Raw genomic sequence first — 24799 nt, 5'->3', positions numbered from 1 at the left:
TGATTCTCTTTATTTCAATAGTGGCAAAAAGTCAAGTAATTGGTACAGTGATGTATTTATTTGAAGTGTGCCCTCTTTCTAAGAGAAGAAGTAGACCCAAACAAGGGCAGTAACAGTGTAACGGAGCCAACAGATGTTGTCATTGAATGGGTTCAGCACTGAGGCCTGTGTGGTTGTCTTGATCTATGAAACACATAGATAATAAATTGGACTAGGTTAAAACACCACTGCACTCTACAGAAAGCGCCAGAGTCTTCTCTATTTTCTGAGGTGGCTGAGGTCTTTCAATATCTGTCAGGACAATGCTCGGGATTTTCTGTGAGTCTGTTGTGGCCAGTGCCATCCTCTATGCTGTTGCATACTGGGGCAGCAGGTTGAGGGTTGCAGATGCTAACAGATTCAATAAACTAATCCACAAGGCCAGTAATGTTTCCATGGTGGAGCTGTATTCCCTTAAGGTGGTATCAGAGAGGCGGATGTTGTCCAAGATAAGGACAACATCATGAGGACCTCCCACCCAGGGCATGATGTGCTGGGCAGTCACAAGAGCACGTTCAGTGAGAGACTGGGATTACCCCAATGCACCACTGCACGACAAATCATTCCTCCCTGTACAACCTGCACAGTACACACTGCAATAGTTACAACCTTTTACATATCCTCTACATTGAAAACAACACGGTTTTACAATTTAGAGTAAAATGTCAGTCATCTATATTTTATCTGTGTAATATTCTGGATATTTATTATTGAGCTCTTTGTATATATTACAGCTATTTCTTATATTTTGTAACTTTGTAATATATTGCATTATTTAATTTAGTTCAGTCTGTTACTGTTCTTGTTGTCTTGGAGCAACACTAACCACATAATTTCCTTAGGGGTTAATACAGTATTCTGATTCTCAAATGCATTTGCTCTCCTTTTTCCACATCCACCACTGATCTCCCACATGTGAACTCATCTTTTGTAATGATGCGCTGCCAATCTACTAAAATCTATATTATTCTATTAATGATCCTGCATTAAGATGTAACTGAGGAAGAGCTACTCTTCCGTTTTTCCTGACACTTTACACAGTGTGCCTGAGAATCATAATTTAAATGTGGTGATGTATCCCATATATCTAAATCCAGCTGCCTTACTCGCTATTACAACACAAGCCGGTTAAGCAATCTTTGACCCTAGACTACGTTATTGTAGATATTCCCTCTTGGCCTCTTTTACTTGTAACAGGCTCTGTGGAAGCATCTGCATTCACTCTGATTCTCCACTCTTCCCAATTAAGGTCTGTGCTTTAATCTTCCACTCTCCCATATATTTCCAGTGCTGTAGTTCATATAACACATATCTATCCCGTGGCCGTGTTTCTAGCTCCTCAGCACAGAAAGGTGCAGCCTGCTTCGTTGCTCAATAAGCGTGGGAATCGAGTTACAGCGCGCGCGCCCTGTGGGAAAAAAAACAGCGAGTTGTGAAGGCGCTAGATCTCGCGATAAAACTACCCTTCCTTCATGCGTGTGTATTATGAGAGTTTTTCCGTTCTCGCGCGATGTTGCAACTTTCCCACGCCTGTTGTTGTGGCGTCTGCCCTCTGCCCGTCGCCCCTCCCTCGCCCTCTTCTCACCCCCTTTTGCCCCGTCACGCTCCCCTCCCTCCCTTCCCTCTCTGTTTCTTTCCCTTCTTTTCCTTCCAGTCTGCTTCTTCTTCTGTTGTGCCGTTGGCTTTGGTCAGGGAAACTGGGGGGAGGGATCTCGCGATTGTTGGGACTTTTTTTTTTTTTTAATTTTTTTTTCCGGGGGGGAGAGTTATTCGGAAGATGGCGCCCGTTGTAACGGGGTAAGTGCAGAAATTTAAAGCTGCATGTTTTCAACACCTGACTTTTTATTTGGGGAAGATATTGGCAGTTGGTACTACTTTTTTGGTGGGGGAGCGATGTTTTTCGGTGTTGTTAGTAGGCATATCACACATAATAGTACTACCTTGTGGCTCGGTGCGGGCTCAGTTGTGCAAAACTATTCTTCGAAGTATCGCCTGCTTTCTATACAGTTTATTGAGCTGCCCTATCAAGAAAGTTTCAAACAATTTCAGAAACTTTTTTTGCCAGTTTAAGTTTTTTATTTTGGCTTAATATTTTTTAAGAATTGACTACATCAGCATAACACCCTCAGAGAAAACTGCAACTTTGTCAGATACTGAAGAAAGAAATACAATTTGGCTTAGCTAATTAAAACAAACGATCCCCATATTGTTCAAAGGCTTTCTTTCTTCAGCGTTTTGCCTAATTTTCTTCTAATCCAAAAAATGTCTAAAGAAAATCACATCGCCTCTGTTAAATCTGTTTTCTTACATACTCTCCCTCAAGCTTGTTTTATGTTTCTGCTGCACTAACCCCAGCACTAAAACCACGTGTAAAAGACTTTTCCCCTGATGTTTTTGTTTTGCAGGAAGTTTGGTGAGCGACCTCAGCCACAGCGATTAACAAGGTGGAGTGTGAGAAACACAGCCAGCTGTTCCCCGTGCAATCTTAGACTTTATAATATAGGGGAAAAATGATCATGTCATTAAAAAGTGCTCTAAAAGGTTTAATGCGTTTCTCCACATTGCAGGGAAGCCATGAGGAACTACTTGAAGGACAAAGATGATCAAACGGTGCTCATTCTACATGCAAAAGTCGCACAAAAGTCATATGGCAATGAAAAAAGGTTTGTGTGGCACTGCTAAGTTGCATTGTGTTTAAAGAAAAATGTCTCACTTTACTTCTTCTTGTGCCACTTAGGTTTTTCTGTCCTCCACCGTGTGTGTATCTGATGGGCACCGGTTGGCAAAAGAAGTTGGAAAAAATGGAGAAGGAGGGCTGTACAGAGCAGGAGGCCCAGCCTTGTGCCTTCATTGGAATTGGCAACAGTGAGCAGGAGATGCAGCAGCTCAATCTGGAGGGCAAGGTGGGTAATTATAATGGCACCATCAGGAGTTTGCTTTTTCTGAGATAAGATGACTTCCATCGATGGCAGTGCCTGATGTTTGTCTGCTGTCTTATTAATTTTCCTGTGTGGGATCCAGTTACAATTTGTATGATTAAATTTGTGTTCAGTTTGTGATAAGAGGTTGACAGATGTTAAAATGGTTCTTTTAAGTGAAGATTTATTGTCTCCCTGACAACACTCTTCACTTTGGATCTTTAAGATAGAGAAGAAAGAGATGTTATCTCTTTAGATCAGCTTTTGATTATTTTCTCAGCCGATGAATAAGCAGGTTGCCTGCTTTTTCTCAGTGCTCCATAAGTGCTATGCTAAGCAAAGTAACAGAAGTAACCACAGGGGTCAGATATACAGATGCTTTGCTGTGCAATTTCCCTTGTTTGCTGCTGCAGAAACCATGAAAACCAGAAACCAACCTTATTAACCGTGTTCACGCTGTAGCTGATATTACTGCACATTGGCATGTTTTCGCATTGCACAGATGCTGCTAATGAGCCTGTTCTCCAGTAGGAGATATGAGAGAAACAAAAAGCAAAGCAAAAATAAAAGTCCCCTAACCTTTGTCTTCTCCCCGGGTAGCACTTCTGCACAGCTAAGACGCTGTATATCAGTGACTCAGATAAAAGGAAGCACTTCATGCTATCTGTAAAGATGTTGTATGGAAACAGTGCCAACATTGGAGTCTTCTTCAGCAAGAGGATCAAGGTCATCTCCAAGCCCTCCAAGAAGAAACAGTCCTTGAAAAATGCTGATTGTGAGTTGCTGGACACGCATAAATCGAAGAGTGCTGAATGGTTTCACAACAGCTTGATGTTTAAGTTGGATTTGAAAATGATTTTCTTTTTCCAGTTTCACTTTCTGTTTTTTATTCCCCTCCAGTATGTATAGCATCTGGGACAAAGGTGGCCTTGTTTAACCGCCTGCGTTCCCAGACGGTCAGTACCAGGTATCTCCATGTGGAGGGGGGAAACTTTCATGCCAGCTCTCAACAGTGGGGTGCCTTCTACATTCACCTCTGTGAGCTACACTTTTTTCTTTTATATCATGTAAGATTTTAAATAAGAGACATTTAGTCTTTTTTTTTTTTAATTGTTATTTTCTTTTATTTAGTGGACGATGATGAGTCTGAAGGGGAGGAGTTTGCTGTAAGAGATGGCTATATTCACTATGGCCAGACAGTCAAATTGGTTTGTTCTGTGACTGGCATGGCCCTGCCAAGACTGGTATGTGGCACTTTTTTATTTCTGTTGTCTGTTTGTGAGAAAATGAGCTGCTTGTAGTAGCGTCCAGGTGTCACTGTATCATGCAAATGAGTGATTTCTATAAAAGAAAACCCACAAAAAAGGGTATTCCCTGTAGCCTTGCTATAAATTACAAAATTAAATATAGACTCCAAAACTGTAAACAAATTTAATTTTGCTGGACAGCTGGCCAAATTCACATCAGAGTCTGTTGACTCACCTGTAGAGCAAAGCCTCAAGTGGCCAGTCAAGGAACTGCATTTCTATATTGGCAGTGGGGATTTGAGATTGATTGGCTTGGGGGGAAAGAGAGCAAGGATCAGAGAGGTGATGATAAAATGAAGAATGATGCAAGTTTGACAGCGTGGGAAAGCAGAAATGACAAAGAGATTAATAATAGCAGTAAAAGCCCACACAGTCTAAATCAAGGTCTTGATGCATTCTCAATCATCCAGGAAAATAAATCTCCAAAAGTTGATTCTGTTCATCTGGACGTAGCGTTTTCAGGGTCAAACGTTTCGTCACTCATCCAAGTGACTTCTTCAGTCTCAGAAGACTGTCTTCTGAGACTGAAGAAGTCAATTCGATTCCGATTCACAAGGTCCCGAATCGATTCGATTCGAATCTATTTAAATCTGGGAAATTTTGCCTCAGACAGTCAGAAATATTATAATTCAGATCAGTACATCTACATATTTTTGTATCTATAAAAAGGAAGCTGACACTCACAAGACATCAAAGGTGTGAGCATCACAGCAGATGCCTTTGTGTCAAAGTAGCTGAAGATAAAACACAGAAAAACATGAAGGTGATTTTCCTGGCCTGGAATTTTATAAAAATATTCTGCAGTACATCAAAAACAAAAGAAAACCATTAATCAACTTATGAACATTACCTCTGAAGTTACAGCGGTTTTATTACAGACACAACTAAGCGTTTTGCATTTTGCATAATTTTAAAAAGTTTACATTTGTTCAGAAGCCTATTGAACAGCAGAAATGAGGCTTTATTTTCGGAAGTAAGTAAAAGGGAAAAAAACAGCGGCCGACAGCACTGTAAACAACGGTAGACTTGTGCGTAACAAGTAAGCGAATAATGCAGAAAACAGATTTTTAGACGGGAAACTGTTCTTGAAGTACAGAGAGAAAGTGAGAGAGAGAGAGAGAGAGATGTGCATGAAGTGTGGTGGAAGCAAAACAGCAAAAGTCAGAGGGAATTCATGACGATGTTTTTGTGAAGCGTAACTCTTTTGCTGCTGGTTCGGTCAATAATGTTTGGAGAGAGATGAAGCTAACAGCTTTAGAATCAGCGCAAAAAGGGCGCAAATACAAAGCGCGGACCCGCCGAAACATCGGTATCAGCGAGCTGTCGGCTTTCAGCCCCGACCGTCTCCGTGCCGTCGGGTGAGAAAGGCGACATTTCACTGATTCTGGTCTGTCTTTGTGCAGAATCTGTGTACCTGCTCTCATTTACTGTTTTAGCTGTTTGGTGGTTCTTGAAATTTTGTGAGGTTTAACCTGAGATTCTGGCGTTTCGGGCAAAATAAATTAATATTTAAAAAATCGATTCAAGATTTTAATGAATCGATATCACGTTATCCAAGCCAGAATCGATTTTAATTGATAAATCGATTATCAAAACCCACCCCTAGTGACCACTACTTACAATAAGTGTGTTATGATCCCCAGATCATTCGAAAAGTGGACAAGCAAGCAGCTTTACTGGATGCTGATGACCCGGTGTCCCAGCTTCACAAGTGTGCCTTTTACCTGAAAGATACAGACAGGATGTATCTCTGTCTATCACAGGAGAGGATCATCCAGTTCCAGGTGTGCAAAGTCTGACACACACAGACATGTATATATTCAATTATTTCAACTTTGTTTTTTGTGAAATCAAGTTATATTAGATTTTTTGTGATGAGCAGGTATCAAAACAGTAATAAATTGCTGCTGTTGCTAAGGAGAGGAAATCTGCCAGTAGTGCCGTTTGGAGTATTTTCTTGTTGAAGGGTGACTATGGAATGACTCAAAATCCAGACTGATCCAGAATTAAACAGGTTTGAAGTATGTCTAAAGCAGAAGTAAACATAATTTTGAGTTTGTATCACTAAAGAAAAATGCAATAACCACATGAATTATTCAGCTGGTAAATGCAGCTAGTAAATATGAATTATTAAAAAAAGAGAGAAGCGCACAAAATGAGGTCTTGATATTAAAATTAGGATTGGAAATCAAGAAGAAATAATCAGCATTCTGTGCTCTGAAATGTTTAAGGCATATCTGTAGTGCTGACTTGCCAGCTCCACTGGAGTGTGCTGTGCTACTTACATTAACATAAAATCACAATTTATACATAATAATTGTATTGATGTTCTTAAGGAACAGTTACTATGGGCTGAATTGCCAACTGCAGTCTGTATTCTGTGACCAGTAGTGCTGATGTCAGTGGGTCAGGATGATTCATTCCTCAGAGAAAGTTAGTCATGTGTCCTAGCCTATTTCAATAAATATAAAGTTTTCTGGTGTAAAATGATAACTGCAAAGGTTAGTGTTGGTGTTGATCATCAGGTCTTTGTCAGTGTGGATCTCCTTAAAATAAATCCCTTCTTTAGTTCGTCATTCTTAGGAAGTTTAAAAAAGTAGGCTGAACTATTTTGCAAATTCTGCAATCCAAGGAAAAGCAGCTGCAGTAAAGGTTTTGAAAGCTGAAGGTGTAGCAACTTCAGATACAGGAAGACTACTGATGCTTATCCCCTGTAGCATTTATAAGTCTTAGGTTTGGGGCAGGATTCATGCTAAGGCTTGGTGAGTATGTTACTGCTATTCTGACTCTAAAAACTGATTAAATAATAGAAACAAGCGACTTGTTTTTGTTGTTATTATTATTTTTTATTTTTTATTATTTCTAACAGTATAATGACTTAAGAAAACATATTTGGTTTTGCTTTTCACAGACTTCAACCTGCAGATTTTCACCTCGTGCTAAAAAATTTTTGAGCATTTCACTACCTGTAAATATTTGGGTTGTGAAATGCAGCCAATAGAATAGTCAGTAAAATGTTTTATGAGCTGAGTAACATATTTTTAGTACTTAAGAGAAAGTCCTAACTGTTTACCAACTCCTCTCCAAGCCCTTTGGTTTTTTGGTAATGTCGCTACATAAAGCAGAGTTGTATCATACTGTATTAAGGCATCAGGAAAAGCACAACCTAAGACTGAATTTTATAATGTAATGTTGAACTTGCATTACCTTTTTGACCAGGACCGTGAATACCAAATGTTGTCAAAGATTTTGACAAATGTTTTAATGACTGTGTGAATAATATTTAACTGCCACGTTTTCCTTCATATATTTTGTATACAGCAGGTAAAATGAGAACTGAACACGTCATCAGTTTTCAAAGTAAATATATTTCTAAAAGTGCTGTTGACATGATATTTTCACCAGATGTTGGTAACAACCCATCCAGTCTGACACATGCAGAGAAATCAAACCATAGATGACCTGCTTTGTGTTATATGTGGCATATGTGGCTTTTCCTACTTTTTTTTTAATGTATCTATATACTCCTGCAAAGAATCAGTATATAGTTCAGTTAAAAATATAGGTAATTATTACTGAAGGTTTTTTTTCTTTACAGATAAGAGTTGGACATTTTTATTTTCTTATCCAGAGAAATTGTAATTTAAAAATAAAAACTATGTATGATTTTATTTGGCATGGGGCTACCTAAGAGTTTGTTATTAGAAACATTTTGGTTTTAGTTTTTTTTTGGTTTTGTTTTTCTTGCAAAGACAGATTTGGTCGTATAAATATAAACAGTGTTGGTGTGTTTGAAACAAACCAATAATTAGAAGAATCTGTTTGTCACGGATAAATATTAATAGAGCTGTTTTAGAGCAATACTTACAGCAGTCATTTGTATGATTTGAGCACCAGTTTCTAGAGTTAAACAAAACAGTCCGAGCCTCTATCAGCCACCATGATGGCTTGCTTGAGATTTTTTTTTATTTTTTTGCTTAGTTGGACATAACTGTACGGAATTAAAATTAATTGTGTTTCTTTTGTTTTGTTTTTCAGGCTACACCGTGCTCCAAAGAGACCAACAAGGAGATGATTAATGATGGTGCTTCATGGACTATCATTAGTACTGACAAAGCAGAGTACACCTTTTATGAGGGCATGGGCCCCGTGCCCACACCAGTAACACCTGTCCCTGTGGTTGAAAGCCTGCAGGTACACATACAGCCTTTTCCGGTGAAGATATGCTCTAGTTACCAGCAAACACGAGTGACACTCTTGATACCCAAGTATACGTCTCTTTTGTTTTTATTCAACTATTATGAATCTTCTAAGACTTGATTGATTTTATGTTTGTCTCTGTCCAGTTAAATGGTGGAGGAGATGTTGCTATGTTGGAGCTGACAGGACAGAACTTCACCCCTAACCTCAGAGTTTGGTTTGGAGATGTGGAGGCAGACACCATGTACAGGTAAATATGTCTGCGAGTGTTAACTTTGTGCCCGCGTGTTTTCATTTCATTTTTTTTAAGCCTTGTCCCATCCGCTTGCTTCCTTAGATGTGGGGAGAGCATCCTTTGCGTGGTGCCAGACATCTCTGCCTTTAGGGAGGGTTGGCGCTGGGTGAGACAGCCAGTTCAGGTCCCTGTCACGCTGGTTCGCAGTGATGGAATCATCTACGCCACTGCCTTGACCTTCACGTATACCCCCGAACCAGGGCCAAGACCTCACTGCAGTGCTGCTGGAGCTATTCTGCGGTCACACAGCACCTCTTCATCATCACCCGCATCTTCATCCTCACCTTCATCTTTGATGGGTGGGCTCGGGGATGGCCACGGAGCCTACAGCAGTAGTGACTCGGGCATGTCGTCTGGGACTTCAGCTATGTCGGTGCTGTCATAGTAAAACATGTTTTGTGATTGTGCTCTCAGTGACTGAGTGAGAAAATGTGAGCATGTTCTCCAAAGAGGCTCATGGACCTGTGAAGAATTGCACAGAAGCTAAGAAGTTCTTTGTTAGAGGAACTGTGAAACTATGAGGAGGAAGAAAAAGACAACTTCAAAAGCAAGAGTTGTGATTTCTGACTGTACTGTATCACCCTCTTGTGGATTGTTGTGGACATATCATAAGCTCCACTCAGAGTAACGTGATATCCATGCTCTTCATCTAAAAGAAGGTGAACTATCTAACTCCCATAGCAACATCATTTGTAAAATAACCTTTTTGTTTTGTTTTTATATACTTGGCAGGTTTGGAAGCTACTTTAACTGCTTTCTTACTACCAGCATTATGTTTGCAGATGAACACAAACTTGTAATTGCATCGAGCAAGGGAAAATTTGTAAGAATAACATAGTTTTATGGACCAAGGAATATTATTATATTATTTTATTCATATTGTATTTTATACGTTTTTTCTGAGGTACATTTTTGTATGATACACTGCATAGTAAGATCAGTTTGTTACCAAGATAGTTTTTCATATTGTTGCCTCCCATTCCTGTTTTCTCTCAGTTGAGTCAAGATGAAAATTGCTTTTCATGTGTGTAATAGTCAGACAACAGCTTCTCACCTTTTTCTTTTTTTTTTAAAGCTTACTTGCTGTCGTTAACAGTTCAGTGTGTTGCAATGAAAAAGAGTCAGTCAGTCTTTGGAAGCACTTTAGAAAATGAAGATATCTCTATGTCTGCTTGCAGTTATTGGCTTGGCTGTTTTATGTTTTCCAGGCCACTGAACAGTTTTGGTTTCTCTTTTATATCAAAGATGAAATTTTAATGAATGTAGAGAGTGTGTGTGTGTGTGAGAGAGAGAGAGGGAGAGGCCAGCCTGTAATACACTGTCAGTGTTCTCTCTTTAATGATTTTGCTCTTTTTGTACTCTCTGTACTGGGTCTCAAATCTAAACAAGCACTTCCTCCTGTTACCATAGCAATGCATACAGCAGCAGTCATTTTTTCTCCCACATATAAGTGAAGCCTTTTATAAAAAGTGTCTTATCTCTTGCATATTTTCAGAGAAAGTCAAGAAGCAAAGGAGGAATGTCAAAAATGTCTTGCTTTCTTGAAGAGCTGATCTTTAGTTTGAGCTGAGATTTAAAGGGTTTTAAAGTGAGCTTATGTACTGGGGGAAAGAAATACTATCTCTTCCCAGTAAACCAATTTATCATTAGTGTCATACTGCTGCTGACCTTATGTTGAATTTAGTTTTTTCAAACAATGCCTGAACAAAAGTTCAGCAGAGCTAATAGTCATCTTTGGCCGCCCTTTGGGTCATTAAGTGATGAGGTACAGGATAAACGTTTGAACAATCATACCAAGGTGGTAACATCCTAGTCCTACAGGATCTGACTTGCTTAATTTTGTACAAGCTGACAAGATATTATTGCATTATGCTGTTATGCTGTATAAGTTGTAAATGCGTTTTCATGGCAATAACAACTAGTTTAGTATCAGTTATACCAAGAATAAGAGATAAGAAGAGTGAGACGATGAAGAGAAGGGTATGGGTAGGAGAATTCCCAGTGTGAATTATTTGTTTCAAGCCCTGCGTGAACAGTCTTGAGTCAAACCTTCCTGAGACTGTTCTATGTGGGCTTTGTTCTGTCTGTATATGCATGATTCTTTTTTTACTTGGTGCTCTGTTTCAAAGACATGTTAGCTTAAATTGAATTATTACTTATTTCAAAATAGCTGTTGATGTGACAAAAGGTGCTTCTAGTAAAGGGCTAGACTGTAAAAACAAAGTGTAAATGTTCCTTCTGTGACCATCCTCTAAGCATACAACAACTGGACTCATCTGGTATGTAAAATAGGTGAATCATCTCTTAATTTCTTTTTCTTTTCTTTTCTTTTTTTTTTTTAACACCAATGATGAAATCAGAAGCTCCAACTTCAATTGCCCCAAAAAACTGATGTCTTTGATCCTTGTCTTGGTCTGCAGGAGCAGAGGTATTTAAAATATTTGGAAATATACCTCCCTGATGAAATATTTAATTGTGAATTACTGCATCACCAAGTCACAATATCCTGACTCAGTTTTCCTCCAGTGTCCATGTCTTGGTGAATTGATAATATCAGTGTCTGTGCATAATCTTGATGAATATGTATGCACTCTTTTCCTGTTTCTGTCTATCATGTAAACCAGACATGCAGTATACTCACTTCCTGCTGGGACCTGCTTAGACACTACTCACTGAAGCATGCTACCCAGGATAGAGGTCAAATCTGTCTGACTTATTTTTAAACTGGGAGCCATATTGCTGGAATGAAACCTGACACCTTGTTGCTGTTAATGTTTGTGTGTTTGGTGTGTATGCCTGTGTATCTGTGTGGTCTGCTTTAGTCCATCTCTCTTTATGCTTCTAGCAATACTTTTACTTTAACAAGAGTGTGCATCTGAGCATTCCTGTAAGCATGTAATAAATGGCATAGCTACATATAGACATCATTAATGAACAGCTGTGCAAACATTGGCAAAACCCTTTCACATAGCTTGAAGAATTCCAATCACAGATACGACTCCCTCACCCAGACAGTCAGGCGATGATATCAGGACAGCCAATCATTAGCTGATCTCAGGAAATACTTCCAATAGTGAGATCTATGGGATTTAATTGATCCTCATCCAAACATTAAGGGTTACACTCGACAGTGTACAGTGTATTATAGCGGTTGTCCCTACCTTAACGAAAAGGAAACGAACTCTGACCCCCGTTTGTATGGGTGGGAAATATGTTAGGAAAACTAATTAAGAGGTCCCCATGCTGCAAATGGAGTGAGGGGGTGGAGTTCTGAGGAGGAACATGACATCTCTGGGAAAGGACTGCAGGGAGAGAGAGGCCGGGGAACCTTTTGTACAACTAGTTGGATTATAAAAATCAGAAAAACAGATCAACCACCATTTAAACTGCTGTGCCTTTAAGTTGTAACTGGATTGTTTAAAAAAAAATTGTATCTCACCCAGGACCATTTATTCTGATGATTATATCACACTGAATATGGATTTGTTATATCAGAATCAGATGTTTTGATGTTGTTTTTGTCTTTTTCCTGGAATATCATGCGCAAGTTTGAAAAACTTTGATTAATCCTTTTTGTGTTTGAATTACGCTTTTATTAAAACTTTTTCATATATCATTTTTACCCACCTAAACTTTACGTTTCAATCTGCACACCAGTGCCTCTGCCAGATTTCTCCAGTGAACATCAGCAGCCTATCACATCTCCCTTCTGGATGTACCCATAATAGCAACGCAGATCGCTTAACACTTTTTCGCAGACTGTCGCTGGTGCCTCCGAAACGGGGGTTTGGTTATGTATACGTTCTTTATTCGTTTATTTTGAGAACTTTCTCAGCTTTGGACGACAACATTGCCATCCGTGTGAAATGTTCCCTCCGTCCCCGCTACTGCTCGTTTTCCCCGCTGCGCTCTTCTGGGCCGCACAAGTTGCCGGGGACCTCGAGGGTGTTACCATCCCCGGTGAGAGCGCAAGTTTCGTATGTACTGAACGATGCATGGCGCCAACAAAAGAGAAAACACGAAAGAAAGTGAAGCATGACTAAGTATTTAAACTGGATCTTAAATCTGCACTATCACTGTTGATGTTGCGCCGATTATAGCGGTGATAGTCGGATGTTTGACACTTAAACTTAAGGAAAGACTCATTTTTTAAAATTTAACCTGAAAATGTAACCTTTATCATTTATTTGTTTGTTTATTTTAAAAGAAAACCATCAGGTTATCAGAGCATCTGTTAGTAGAATTCCGTTTTGGGAAGCAGCTTGTGCAACCTGCACAAGCTGCCAAAAATATATTTAGGAAACAGGAACTTTTTGTTTGTTGTTTTTGTTTATCTGTTAAAAGCAAACAAACACGTGCCCATTAATCGGGCACAAACTTGTTACAGGGTTAATAATAGCGTTGTGACAATTTAATCTAAATATACATGTGCCACAATGTGCTCCACTCTCACAGGATTCCAGCAGCTTCCGCTCACCTGTGGAAAGTTTTTATGTGGAGGTCCTACAGGGACATCGTTAAACCCACACAATCCCCTGCGCACAAACTCACAGTTGTGTTTCCCATCGCTACAGAGGACATTTACGTCGTCCTACAGTTATTTCCTGGAGTCCTTTTCTACTCGTTGCTGCCCCAACCTTAACCCTGGCAGTAATTAATTAATTTTAATTGTTGTCCCTAAATATAAGTGATTTCTAACAGCACCACACATCAATTCTCACACAAAGTGAGCAGTAAAGGCACAAACACTGTTTTAGGTCCCTTTGTTTACACCACCTTGTGAGGCAGAAGAAGCTCCATCATCGAAGCAGCTTCTCGTTATTCTGGAATTCAGGTTTCATCAGCAAACAGGGATAAATATCTTTGCTTTAAAAAAAATGTTGTTACTGTAGATTCTCCTGCCTGTGGTGATGATAAGAGAAAAAAAAAACATATAGCCTGTAACTGTCATAGATTTCTGTTATGACAGCAGCAAGTGAAACATCGGGTTACCAAATGTTCTGCTATAACATTTTAAATGAGTTTTCCCTCCTACTTATCACGAAAAGAGCGCATCACTTGTGTTGAGTAAGAGATGCCTACATCATTCAAACAGTTAATAATCTGAAATCATTTTACTCCTACTTTCTGCTGTTCTTCCTTACTTGAGAAACCTTCTGAAAACACACCCTGTGTTTATGTACCTGTGTATGTTTTAAGAATCTTGCACATGAAGAAAACATATGGCTCATGTGGTTGTAACTGTCTAAAAATGAAAAAATTCCCAGAGGATTTGCTTCATAGGAAAAAACAAAACAAGAACCTTCAGAGATAAATGCCGATATTTTTGTAAGAAGATTAAGGGCAGGATGCAGCAAAATGGGAATCCTCTGTTTGTTTGTTTTTTTCCATAGAAGTCTCTCTGCCTCTTGCTTTCTCCCACCTCTCTCTCTTTACTCATGGATCATTTCTTCATTACGTTTTTGGCACAGAGTGGTTAGCATAACTGGAGGTGGCTCAAGGTGGGCTCAGCTAGCAGACCTTTGACTCTCAGCCTCTTGCCCCTTGAAACACTGAGACTTGAGAGTCACTGAGGCGAAAATGGGCTGTGACTCAGCAGACTGACAGATGACGGAAAGCTATGCGTCATCTTCTAATGCATCAGTGTACTTGTACTCAAGCAGGAACTCACTGTACGATTTAAACCAAATTACAACGGTCGATTTGATTATAATGACTCCACTGAGTCATCATTATGATTCAATGAAATGTATTTCCTGCACATTTTCTCATAGTGTGTTGCTTCATGGAGTGAAGGCTTGATCCTAAAACCTTATTTGTTTGCTAAAATTTGTTAAAGCTGTTTTAAGCCCATTTAACTCTAATAAATTCATTCAGAAAACTGGAACTTTAGACTTTGGGTAGTTTCCTAATGTCATAAAAAAGTACTAAAAGTACCAAAAAATAATTTGAGTACAGTATTTATGAGATTATTTATATTAGAAACACCACATAACGATTAAATTCAATGATTCTTGACATTGAATGCAGCCAGTGACAAAACCACCTCCGCAGTCTGTTTAACTAATAAGTAGATTTTAAAGGGAAACTGTTAACTCTCAGCTAATGTATGGGCACTTGGTTTAATTTCCATTTTGTCTTCCATTTTATTCTAATTTATCTGGGTTGAAATGGGTGTTGCTTTTACTTTGGTTTTATTTTAATAGGTTGATAGGATTGTATTTTAAGTATATTGATAGGAAAAAAGGGATACATACACAAAACAAAGCAAACATTAAGAGTGAAAAGGATGCAAGTAATGTACCTCTCCAGAATGAGACAGAGGACACTGAGATTTATTGTACTTTACTTCAGGACTCTTAGCCATTTTTAAACAGAACAGTGTAATTCCCAGCGGATGATCATGCAATTTAGAAAGCTATTACATGGGATTTTTTTTTTTTGAGATATAGTGATAACTACCAAATGCACAAAAGAGACAGTAAGATATCCCAGGCTCTCCATGTTGATCTTGTGGACATTATAGATGATGCTATGTGAGCCAAAATAATGAAAAGCTCTTATAGATCAGCTTAAATAACGATGTAAAGTTGGCAAATTAAAGTTATTTTGGAATAAACTCAGCAAAATAATGAGATGTATTATTATTGCCTTTCCCACCCATGCAGACCCCTGCGCCGTAGTGTCTCCACCATGCATGAGCGAGGCTGATCGCTTCAGCTTGGAGGCCCTTCGGAGCATCCATCAGATGATGGACGATGACCAAGATGGGGGGATTGAGGTGGAAGAGAGTGTGGAGGTAGACACCTTGCTCTTCATGAAATATGTAACCCATTTTCTTATTTTATTTATTTATTGAATTATTTTACTTAATCCATGTGCTTGTAAGTTTTTGCATGATTGATGCACACAGTGTTTAGCAGTGCAACAACAGGTGTCATCACTGCTGCTAGAGTCAAATGCTCCTTCAAGGATAGCAGTATAACTTTGCCTTTGGCTCAGTGACAAAAATTGGTTTGCACAAATAGAAAACCGCTACACTGGTGACCTTTGTAGTCATTCGTAACAGTAAGCAGTGTGTCATGACAATTTATTTCCCCCTCAGATTTCTTTGAATAGTAAACTACCTCAACGTTAATATGCTGCTATACTGTTTGTATGTGCGTCAGGTAATCAACCTAGACTTCTCTAATGCCTTTGCCTTCCAGAATGCAGCTCAGGGATACAGTATCCAGGGGCTCAGGTTGCAGTTACCATAGAGATGTCAGAGGAGGGGTCTGGGCTCATCAAAGTCCCAAAATTCCTCTAGCCATCATATGAAGCCTTCGTCTAGAGCCAAGCACACATTCCAAGACAGCACCAACACACACACGCAATCCCTGAAGTTTGCAACACACACTTATGGTTCTGCAACCATTCTAAATAAATGCAAACTAAAAACAACCGCTCCTTATTCCTAGATTGAAATCTAAGCACATGACTCACACCAGCACTCACTCTATTTATCCTGGACATAAAGTTCAAACAATATGATGTCCTTGTGACACTTATCTTCGCATTTTAGTGTTGTACCTCATAATAAAATTTTAAAAAGTCCTATTTTCACTCTGTTGTACTGTTTTTCTCCAATGTCGCAGTTCATTATTGAAGACATGAAGCAGCAACAGACTAACAAACACAGCAACCTGCACAGAGAAGACCAGCACATCACAGTTGAGGAGCTCTGGAGAAGCTGGAAGTCATCCGAAGGTATCCGGGTGTAACAGAGTGTGTGTGTGTGTGTGTTTGTGTCCAGTATCATGTTTTATCTGAAACTTTATCTTGTTTTGTTTTAGTACATAATTGGACTCAGGATGACGTGCTCCGCTGGCTGAAGGATTTTGTTGAATTGCCACAGTATGAGAGAAATTTTAAAGAGTTTAAGGTCAATGGAAACACACTCCCCAGGTGAGAATAACTGAAGAGGGTGTACAGGCAATTCGCCACATAAACAAGTTGGTCTTCTAGAAACTATATTCTCAGATTAAGTTTTGAAGGAACCACATTCTCTCTCGTTTGTTTGATTCACAGTGATATCTGTAGTCAACATGTATCGCCATTGTTCTTCTTCTTTTGCTACTGTTAACTCTCTTCTGGCAACCATACATATATTATACAAGGCAGGGCTCGTCACCCTGGAAACCCTAAAAACACACATGTATGCATATTTTGGTAAGCCCAAATAAGCCATTAAAATAAAAAACATAAAATCCATTTGTAGGATTGCAGCTAATGAGCCTTCATTCCTGAGTGGCCAGCTAAGAGTTCAGGACCAGAGAGACAAACAGAAGCTCACCATCAAAGCTCTGGATGTTGTTCTGTTCGGACCACCTACACGTAAGAAGAAATCCTCACTTTATTCCCTCAGACAGTATCTTTGATGTCTTTGAAGCAGGAAAGATACATTCATGTCCTGTTGCCATTCTTTACATTGCATAACTACTTTTGTATTACTTTTCCTCTTAACCTTTAATCTAAAATCAGCATTAAATGATGGATCAGGCAGCAAAGTTGCTAAATCGGTTTTCGTTTCTACTTACTTAATGTTCATATTGTTATTTCAAAACACAGCTGCACGTCTCTTAGCTGGTACTAGAAATTATGCCCACATCACATCAGTTTTAGCCAACCTACATTGGCTCCCTGTTGAATATCGCATCAATTTCAAAATTCTCTTGCTTACCTTTTAATTTACCTTAAATTTTAAACAATTTGGCTTCCAGCTATCTATGCGAACTCCTCCATTTGTCTATCCCTAATAAGGCACTTAGATCTTCCAATCAAATGGTCCTGATGCAACTGAGGTCTCGTCTGAAGTCCAGAGGTGATCAGGCCTTTGCTGTCATAGCTTCCAGACTCTGGAATAACCTCCCTCCTTATATTCGTTCCTCAGAGTCCAGTCTTTTAAATTGCGTCTTAAAACTTATTATTTTAGTCTGGCTTTTGATTCAAATTAGTACGCTATTTTGTGGCTAGTTATGTGTTTTTTTTTACCCATAGTGTTCATATTGTATCCTGCCCTCCTTTTAACTGTTTCTTTTATTCTGTCTTATGCTATTGCTCTGACTGAGTGTGAAGCACTTTGCTCAACTTTGTTGTATTATTATGTGCTATAGAAACACATTTTGATGTGATTATTATTTAAAGTGATCTGATGTCCATTCAATCATAGGGCCCCCTCATAACTACATGAAAGACCTGCTGCTCATTGTGTCGGTTGTGATGGGAGTCGGCGGCTGCTGGTTTGCCCAGGCTCAGAACAAAGCCAGCAAAGTCCACATATCCAAAATGATGAAAGATTTAGAAAGTCTCCAGAGGGCTGAACAGAGCCTCATAGAACTACAAGAACAGTAAGAACTGTGATTTTTTTCTTCTTCTCTCTGTCAGTCTCTTAGCTACTGTAAGTTACCGGATTGCCTTTGCTTTGTGTGATTGAACTAAACACGCTTTGATTTACTCAGACTGGAGCGAGCCCAGGAAGAAAAGCGTAATGTGGCAGAAGAAAAACAGAGCCTAGAGGAGAAGATGAGAGATGAGATCATGGGGGCACAGGAAGAGGCTCACCGTCTGCATGAGCTGAGGCAGGGAGCTGTTAGTGAGCTGAGCCGCCTCAGATATGCAGAGGAGGAGCTGGAACAGGTAGAAATGCTGCAGCGAGAGCAAGCAGCTTCACAAATGCAAGACACTCATCATCCTAGTTTGGCAGGCCTGAAGATTTTACCCTAAATTATTTTCTGCATACTGATGATTTTTAACATTTGCCACCTCTTCAGGTCCGTGGAGCGCTGAAGCAGGCCGAGAAGGACATGCAAGCCAGCTGGACTGTCACAGAGGTGCTTCAGCAGTGGCTGCAGCTGACACATGAGGTAGAGGTGCAGTACTACAATGTTAAAAAGCAGAGTGCAGAACTACAGCTTGCCACTGCCAAGGAGGAGGTAATGCATAGCAACATAAGAGTAATAATGTTTATAGTGACTATCCTTCATATGTAAGTGCCCAGACTCATATGTATGCTTTTTTCTAGGCAGAGAAGATTAAGAAGAAGAGAAGCTCTGTGCTGGGGACACTCCACGTGGCCCACAGCTCCTCTCTAGACCAAGTAGACCACAAGATTTTGGAGGCCAAGTGAGTCACAAAGTTACCTCTGTGCAGGTATTTGTGTCTGTCAATATAAAGATTCAACAAATTACATCACAAAGCTTTTTGGATCTCTTAAAGGAATGCCTTGTCTGAAGTAACAGCCTGCCTGCGGGAGCGTCTTCATCGCTGGCAACATATTGAGCTCCTCTGTGGCTTTCCCATCATCAGGAATCCGGGTTTAGCAAAACTCACTGCTCAACTCTACTCCGACTCAATTGCCCTGGGGTTGCCTAGAGTGTGCCAGTCATCTTGTTCGTGCCACAGCTCCATTCATGGCTCCATAGAGGATCTTTTAGATGAGCCTACCTCTCCTATTTTACCTCAGATACCAGGTAAGAAACAGGAAGGAGGAGCTTTTAAGGCTTTAGTTGAGTCCTTGTTATTGTCAGTGTCACACAGCGTTAGATTTGATTGGAATCTGGAACATGATATGTGATTTGCACACTTCCAATCAATGCATTCAGAAGTATGCAAATAGGTGTTGAATTTAATATTTCGGATTAAGTTATATGGTTTGTATTGCCTGCAAATATGAGTTTAATGACAACCTGATATATGACAAAACTATCCTCTGTCTCAAAAAATATTCCAATATTAAATGGATCCCAGTTACAGCACATTTAAAACTTTTTAGAATGAAAGATAAATAACTCTAGTAAATCAATTTGTGATCAGAATCAAAGTACAATAGTGTATGCAGTGTTCAACCTCAAAACTGAAATATTTCCAAAGTGAAGGATTTGTTAAGTAGCTGATAAGTTTGTGTTTTGCTAAGAATACACAAACTCATTGACTGAAAAAGAAAAACAAGCGCTCATAACAGGTGCTCAGGTTCCTTCCTTAATAACGCTTCACAAATAACAGAAATACTAAAGAGGTAAAATAAATTGTTAACTATATTGTTAATGGGTGTTATTAGTATACGTACACATATATGTACATACCATCCTTGTTCCTACATCTCCAAACTTCTCTAACCGTACGTTTACTGCAGCTTCACAGACAAAGTTTAATTAGTAGTGTTCTGGAATGAAAATTAGGGTACATATTAATTTCTGCTCTTACAGGATCTGCTCTGCATAGATTCTTCATTTTTAATAATTGTTTCTCACCAGTTGCAGTTGCACCACTTAAACGGTCTCCTCGAGCACGGGTATCCATACGTCGGTCACGCCGCTCCGGAATCATTCCTCAACCATCAGCCGCCATGATCTCCCCAGACCCTGACCTTCTTATCCCCATCCGAACTCCCTACTCTCCCTATGACGAGGAAGAGGAACATTTCCGAAAAACACTAAAAAAACAGTATGTCTGCCTGTTCCCAACTTTCTTACCCTAACTTTATACCAGCCTTAGCTGTCCTTTGATTTTTTTTCCTTTCCTGTTTTCTTTGCTTATGCTTCTTTTCCTTTCTCTCACTAATAGAGATTCCCAAGAAAGGTTCTCAGATTCAGAGTATATGACTTCTCCTCCTCTCAGCAAACTGTTCCCTAGTTCTGCTGTTGACATCTCCTCTCGAAAGCTCTATCACGATGACACTGAGCTGCTTGCTGAGAGCCCTGTTACAAAAACTTTAACTAAAGAAATAGAGGCTCTTGTTGAATTGCCAGCTCACAAAATGTCAGTGGAAGACCTTGAAACTTCTGTTGATATTGCCTGTAGCAAGATGGTTAGAGACAAAGCCTTGGATACTTCGTTGGAAACATCTTCTTTAAAAATGTCTGCAGAAGAGTCATGTATAGATTCAACATCAAGGAAGATGTCACGCAACAGGACTGGACTTTCCACTGATGTTGCGCTTAAAAAGGGAATTTCAAATGAGACAGATGCAGAGTTTTCACCCAGGAGAGTAGAGAAGGACACAGTGGGGGATTTGACAGAAGTTCCCTCAAAGAATACATTCAGAGAAAGAAGTGATTATGGAATAGATGTGAGGAAGATGATATGGGATGAAGTAGAAGCATCAGTGGATCTAGCAAAAAGGAAGATATCAAAAGATATGATGGGCGCTTCAACTGACACTTCCTCAGGAAAGATGACAAGGGATGATCCTGAGCATCTATTTGACTCCAGAAGGATTACTAGAGATTCAATGGGAGTTTCCCAAGACACAGGTTCAAGGAAACATGCGTTCCATAAAGGGGAAAATCAATTTGATTCCTCTGTGAGGGGATCAGCAAAAGACAAGATAGTTGAGACAACCAGAATACCAACAAGAAAATTATCTAGAGATGAGCTGGAGTATTATACAGATGTTGCTTCAATGAAGATACTGCCCAGAGAGAGACTCGAAGCACTTGTGGACACCTCATCCTCTACAGAGATGCAAGAGTTTTGTTTAGAGCCATCAACAAGTAAAGGTTTACTGAGAAATGAACTTGAAATGTCTGCTGGTTCTCTCAGAAGGAGAATGCCAAGAATGCCGAGAGAGGATGCTGAAAGCACCATAGACACTCCTACTGGAAAAATCTCTTGGGATAGAGTTGATATCCCAAGGGAAATGCCTAAACAATTCATCTTGAGGGAAGAGTTATCAGAATCAAGTTCATTGGCAGCTCACAATGTGCAGCCTGATCTCATGTTAACTTCCCAGGTGCCATGGAAGTCTTCATCAGACTTTTTTACTGTTGGGCCACTGAGCCAGCTTGTTTATGATGGAATCCTTGAAAAATCATGCAGCTCCATGTCTTCAGCAACAAACCTCTCTGCTGGCAGGCTGCGAGCAGAGATGGAGCCATCTCTGCCAAAACCAAGGGTTGTCCTCCCTGCTCCCTCATTGCCTTCGGAGGCCACAGATGACAGGAACAAGGAAAAGGAAAAGAGCAAGAAACCTTTAAAGCTCAAAAATCTCTTTAAAAAGAAAAATGAGTCAAGTCCAGAGAAGCTTTAAAGTGCTCTTTGGAAACTCTGGCAATCAGCTGATTTTTTTCTTTCTTTCTTTTGAACAATTTATAGAAACTGAGTTTCGAATTGTCTTTGATGACATTCAGTAGTCAAGGTTTTACAAATCTTTTTGCTCAAGGGGTTCAGCTATAGTGTTGCATTAGTTGTTAAGGAACTGGAGTCATTATATTATTATACACGCTATCCCAATTTTAGGGGTAATCAAAAGTAGTTAAGGTTAAAGTTAAGATTAAGATAAGGGCTGTTTTTAATCCCTGGATGAAAGTCCTTTTTAGTTAATGACTTGCAATGAAATGTAAAACACATGGATTTCACCACATTTTACATTTAATCTTTTGAGATGCTCTGCCAAGCATTTACTGCAACCACCTTAGGTTTCTGTTTGTTTGTGGGTCTTTCTATATATATATATATACATATGTACCAAAACTGTTTAAGCTCTTTTATATGTTTTCTGAAGCTGTATATCGGACATGTATCCAGTTACTTTTGACCATCTTGTTTATAGAATAGCTGTTATTCCTTAAAAGAAGACTCAAAGCCAACCCCATCTTCTTTTATCTAAACTCCTACAGAGTCAAAATGACAAAAAACAAACTAACTAGTAATTGGTTTTACTTTCTAAACTAAGTCTTATAGACACATGGTTGATATAGTAGTTTAGATTTTTTTTTATAGTTATCTGTGGTTGAAGGATTAAATGTTTTAACACATGCTGCTTTCCAGTATGACAGTGGTAATTCTTAAATTCATTTTAAACGTTAGAAACTCAATCAAAACTGTTTAATACAGTGCTAAAGTTAACACTTTCTTGTGCAAAAGAAACTGAGTTCAACTTTGTGATGTCCGAATTAAATTTACCTTCCTAAACTTATCCAAATTTACTAGTTAGAAATTTTTGAGAAATTTTTAGTACAGCTGCATAATGCACATATCAAAATTAAAGGACAATTTAAAGGAACTGGAATTGAATTTTGTGTAGGGTTTAGGGGGTTAGGGTCAAACTCCATGCTTTTAAATTATCATTAAAATAGAGACAGTTTTTATTTACCCATTTATTTTTCTTTTTAAATTTTAATTACCACAGTCCTTAAACACGTTTGACAGCTGACTAGCTCTGGACTAAAAATATGCAGCACAATAAAGAATCATTTATTATACAACAAATATTTGTAATAGTTTCATACTATACTTTTTTTGTAGATGGTTCAGTATTATTTTCTTTAGCCCCTTTGCAATTAAATGGCATTTACAGTCGCCATCAGCACTTTTGATGTGTGGTTAAACAACGGCCTTCAGATAGATTTAAACAAAGTAGACAAAATGATTCCCTGATGCACTGTCGCAAATGAAATTGCTGACTGTTTGCACTGCTAATATGGAAGATTTTTGACTACTTCTGTGTTAGGCAGAAAAAATTAAGTAGATAAGTGAGTAGCAAGATTTGAAATGGATCAGGATTCACAAAGTAGACAATCATAGTTTTTATTCTTTAAGAATTGTCCTTATGTTTTTTGTTTGTTTGTTTTGCTTTGATAGCTTACAAGCATAGTTTATTAGTTTATTTTTTGTAAAACAACAAATGTAAAAAAAATATTATAGCTGTCTTAGTTTCTGAAATTAATGTATCACAGAATCACATATTTAATTTCTAAATTGTTTATGTTATTGAATGATTAAAGATCATTAATTGTTTTCAGGCATTAAATCATTTTCTTGTTTTAACTTAGTTTTTTTATTTAAGCGCTTCAGATATGAAGATTTTTCTTCAATAATTAAGTATTTTTTATACCAGTTGTAATTAGAGGTGCAGTGCTGCTGAGTGCAAAGGAACAACACTGCACCGCTATTTTTCCAAATGAGGAAATAAAATATTCACAGTTGGATTAATTGGTTGAAATTCGGTCTAATTCTTGCAAGAAAGCCATTAATAACAAAATGAGTGGTCACAGCTGTCATCATGATATTTAGAGCCAGATTTGGCAATGGTGTGCAACAGTGCAAAACCCTCTTTTCGCATCAGGAAAGCTACCTGATGATGCATTCACAAAAATGCAAACAGTACACTAACTAACATATGCCACGAGCAGTCCAAAGTACTTGCTCAAAGTGAGCAGACCTGATGAAGGGGGTCAGTGATGTCATAAGAAAAATAATAATCTATAAGTTGAGGTTTTACACATGTGTTTCTCTCTGAAAACTGTGGAAATGAAAATAAATAACAGAAGGCTGAATGAGAAACAATGTGTTTATGATATAAGAGATAACTCTTCTGAAATTTCTAGGGACTGTGTTAGGTCCTGATGACTAAGATTCAGATAGAATGTATTGAGAGGGGTGCATTATTATTATCATGCAGGAACAGCTGACCTGTTCATGTATAGAAGAACAACAAAAATGTATTTACCACCAGAACCCGAGGGACAAATAACTCAGATTGATGCTACAACAAAGAGAACCGCACTTTTGCTTGTAAGTTGTTTCAGTGTGAAGTACCATGAGTGTAAAATGTTTTCCCCTGTCTTTGCAAAGAAAAACTGATTAACTGTGTCATGAATAAATGGGCTGTTATTTACTGATTTACATGAAATTGATGATAACTCAGGTTACAAATTTGGTAAAATTTAAAAATGCTGTCCATTGTGTTAAAATAAAATCCTGAAAATAACTACAGCATCTTAAATGTGTCATTTGTGAAAAAAATACTTCAAAATTGCAGAATATTGGTAATCCCCACTTGCATAATAAGCAGACCTACCTTTAAAGTGAACTGCACTTCCTTGATGTCAAGAAGAAAATCACAGATATGAACTTTTTGGAAGCAGACAATGACCTCCTAATTTTTATTTTTAGAGTTTATTTTTTTGAAAACTAAGTGTTTCAGGATAGCCAACAAGACTTCTGGCTCCTGAATATTTTATTCAATTAAAATTCAACAGAATAATGTAAAGATCCTC

The 24799-nt window shown here is 38.7% G+C and overlaps 2 protein-coding genes across 2 annotated transcripts; both read left to right on the top strand.

The window, feature by feature from the left end:
* The first annotated feature begins 1800 nt into the window (after window positions 1-1800).
* Window positions 1801-11684, top strand: rbpja (recombination signal binding protein for immunoglobulin kappa J region a). The gene is made up of 11 exons (XM_006787295.3): window positions 1801-1836; window positions 2445-2483; window positions 2607-2702; window positions 2777-2942; window positions 3558-3732; window positions 3858-3995; window positions 4089-4201; window positions 5908-6048; window positions 8303-8458; window positions 8611-8714; window positions 8802-11684. The coding sequence occupies exons 1-11, from the start codon at window positions 1817-1819 to the stop codon at window positions 9142-9144; spliced, it is 1491 nt and encodes a 496-aa protein (XP_006787358.1). The 5' UTR covers window positions 1801-1816; the 3' UTR covers window positions 9145-11684.
* A 129-nt stretch (window positions 11685-11813) lies between these two features.
* stim2a (tromal interaction molecule 2a) lies at window positions 11814-24510 on the top strand. Its single transcript, XM_006787294.3, has 12 exons — window positions 11814-12719; window positions 15428-15558; window positions 16397-16508; window positions 16595-16706; window positions 17020-17135; window positions 17971-18148; window positions 18260-18437; window positions 18572-18733; window positions 18823-18923; window positions 19017-19270; window positions 20054-20243; window positions 20364-24510. Exons 1-12 carry the CDS (start codon window positions 12626-12628, stop codon window positions 21826-21828), a joined length of 3093 nt encoding a protein of 1030 aa, XP_006787357.1. The 5' UTR covers window positions 11814-12625; the 3' UTR covers window positions 21829-24510.
* Window positions 24511-24799: the final 289 nt, after the last annotated feature.

Source organism: Neolamprologus brichardi, chromosome 6 (genome assembly GCF_056152115.1).
Source record: "Neolamprologus brichardi isolate AB-2024 chromosome 6, ASM5615211v1, whole genome shotgun sequence".
Classification (NCBI taxonomy): Eukaryota; Metazoa; Chordata; class Actinopteri; order Cichliformes; family Cichlidae; genus Neolamprologus; species Neolamprologus brichardi.
This window is presented reverse-complemented; position numbering and strand designations above follow the sequence as displayed.